Source organism: Monoraphidium neglectum (genome assembly GCF_000611645.1).
Source record: "Monoraphidium neglectum strain SAG 48.87 unplaced genomic scaffold scaffold05171, whole genome shotgun sequence".
In the NCBI taxonomy this organism is placed as follows: domain Eukaryota; kingdom Viridiplantae; phylum Chlorophyta; class Chlorophyceae; order Sphaeropleales; family Selenastraceae; genus Monoraphidium; species Monoraphidium neglectum.
The window spans coordinates 1-1,560 of NW_014008459.1; the positions used below are offsets into that span (position 1 = coordinate 1).

Sequence of the window (1,560 nt, forward strand, 5' to 3'; positions counted from 1 at the left end):
CCGCCGCCCCCCTCCACCCAGGCCCTTCTCTGGCGGCAAGCTCCTGCAGGCCCACCTGTGTGGCCGCCTGCCGCGCGACACGCTGGTGGTGGGGTACGACCCGGGGGTGCCTCTCGCCACCCTCAGCAGCGACGTGGCCACCTGGTTCAGGTGCGGCTGGTTCAGAGCCGGCTCCACGCCTGCTCGGCGCACCTGGTTTCGCGGCGCCGGGGACGATGCCGCTCGCGACTGACGCCTCGAGGACTGTGTATTTGCGCCGGACGGCGCGCAGCTAGGGCCCCTGGCGGCATGCGCGCCTGCAGCGGCGCTGATGCCATGCCCTTGCAGCCGCACACCCAGCGATCGCCGTGCTTGCTGGCAGACTCACTCTTTCCGCCCCTCCCACCAGGCCGCTGGGTGCACTCCTCGACAACGTGGCCCGGGGCTACGCTTACAACCCTGTCGGATGGGCTCACGTCACGCGTCAGGCCGCCAGCGCACCCTCTGCGCCCTGGCAGCCACTCACATGGGCCGGCACGGGCCCCGCGGCGCCGCTGGTGTCACCGGAGCTTATCGCACCCCCCACGGCCGCGCCGAGCGGCGCCGGCGGCGCAACTAGTGCCTCCCGCTGGGCCGTGCCGCCGAGCGGCGCCGGCCCCGCTGCGCGGCAGTCGCGGAGCGACGGCGTGCCTGGCGGCTTGACGAGCCTCCATGCACATGCAGGCGCTTGGCAAGGCGGTGTCATCGGCCCCGAAAGGCTTTTGCCGCAACTGCAACACTTGCAACTGCAGTCGTTGCCTCCCCAGCAGCAGCAGCTGCCACTCATGCAGCAGCACCAGCACCAGCACCAGCAGCACCAGCACCAGCAGTACCAATACCAATATGATCATGGATATCATCATCAGCAGCAGCTCCAGCAGCAGCAGCAGCAGCAGCAGCTCCAGCAGCAGCAGCAGCAGCAGCAGCAGCAGCAGCTCCAGCAGCAGCAGCTCCAGCAACAGCAGCAGCAGCAGCAGCAGCAGCAGCAGCTCCAGCAGCTCCAGCAGCAGCAGCTCCAGCAGCAGCAGCTCCAGCAGCAGCAGCAGCTAACTCAGCCGATCAGCCACACTCAACTGACAACGAGCGCCGTGGGCCCTTCAGCTGCCTCACAGCATGCCGCCAGGTTTCAGCTTACCCAAATCACGGATGGCGCTCTGGACGGCCAATCGCTTGGCTCCATGCAGCCTGTGCTGCTGCCTCTGGAACAGCAGCACCAGCAGCAGCCGATCATTTACAGCGTATTCCTGCCTCCAGGCGCCGGCCCCTCGCAGGGCGCGGCAGGCTTCCTCGTACCCAACGGGCGCGACTCTTGCTTCCCACTGGAGGCAGGCGTGGCCTCTGGCCTTCACGCGCTGTCCCCACATGCAGGCCACAGTCCCTTGCTGCTGGACGGCCCGACAGGCGGCAGCGCGAGTGGGTTTATTCCTCCAGCAGCCATGCCCGCGCAGATATTTGCTTTGCAGCAGCCAGGATCGATTGGCGGCCTCGGCGAGCCCTCGGGGTGGTATGTCAGCAGCCCACTGCTGAACTAGACACGTCTTT

The 1,560-nt window shown here is 67.6% G+C and overlaps 1 protein-coding gene across 1 annotated transcript; it reads left to right on the forward strand.

Annotated features, from left to right (window-relative positions):
- Window positions 1-861: 861 nt before the first annotated feature.
- On the forward strand, window positions 862-1,068 carry MNEG_15262 (hypothetical protein; the record flags this gene model as incomplete). The annotated part of the gene is made up of 1 exon (XM_014036267.1): window positions 862-1,068. One exon carries the CDS (start codon window positions 862-864, stop codon window positions 1,066-1,068), a length of 207 nt encoding a protein of 68 aa, XP_013891721.1.
- Between the last annotated feature and the right edge of the window lie 492 nt (window positions 1,069-1,560).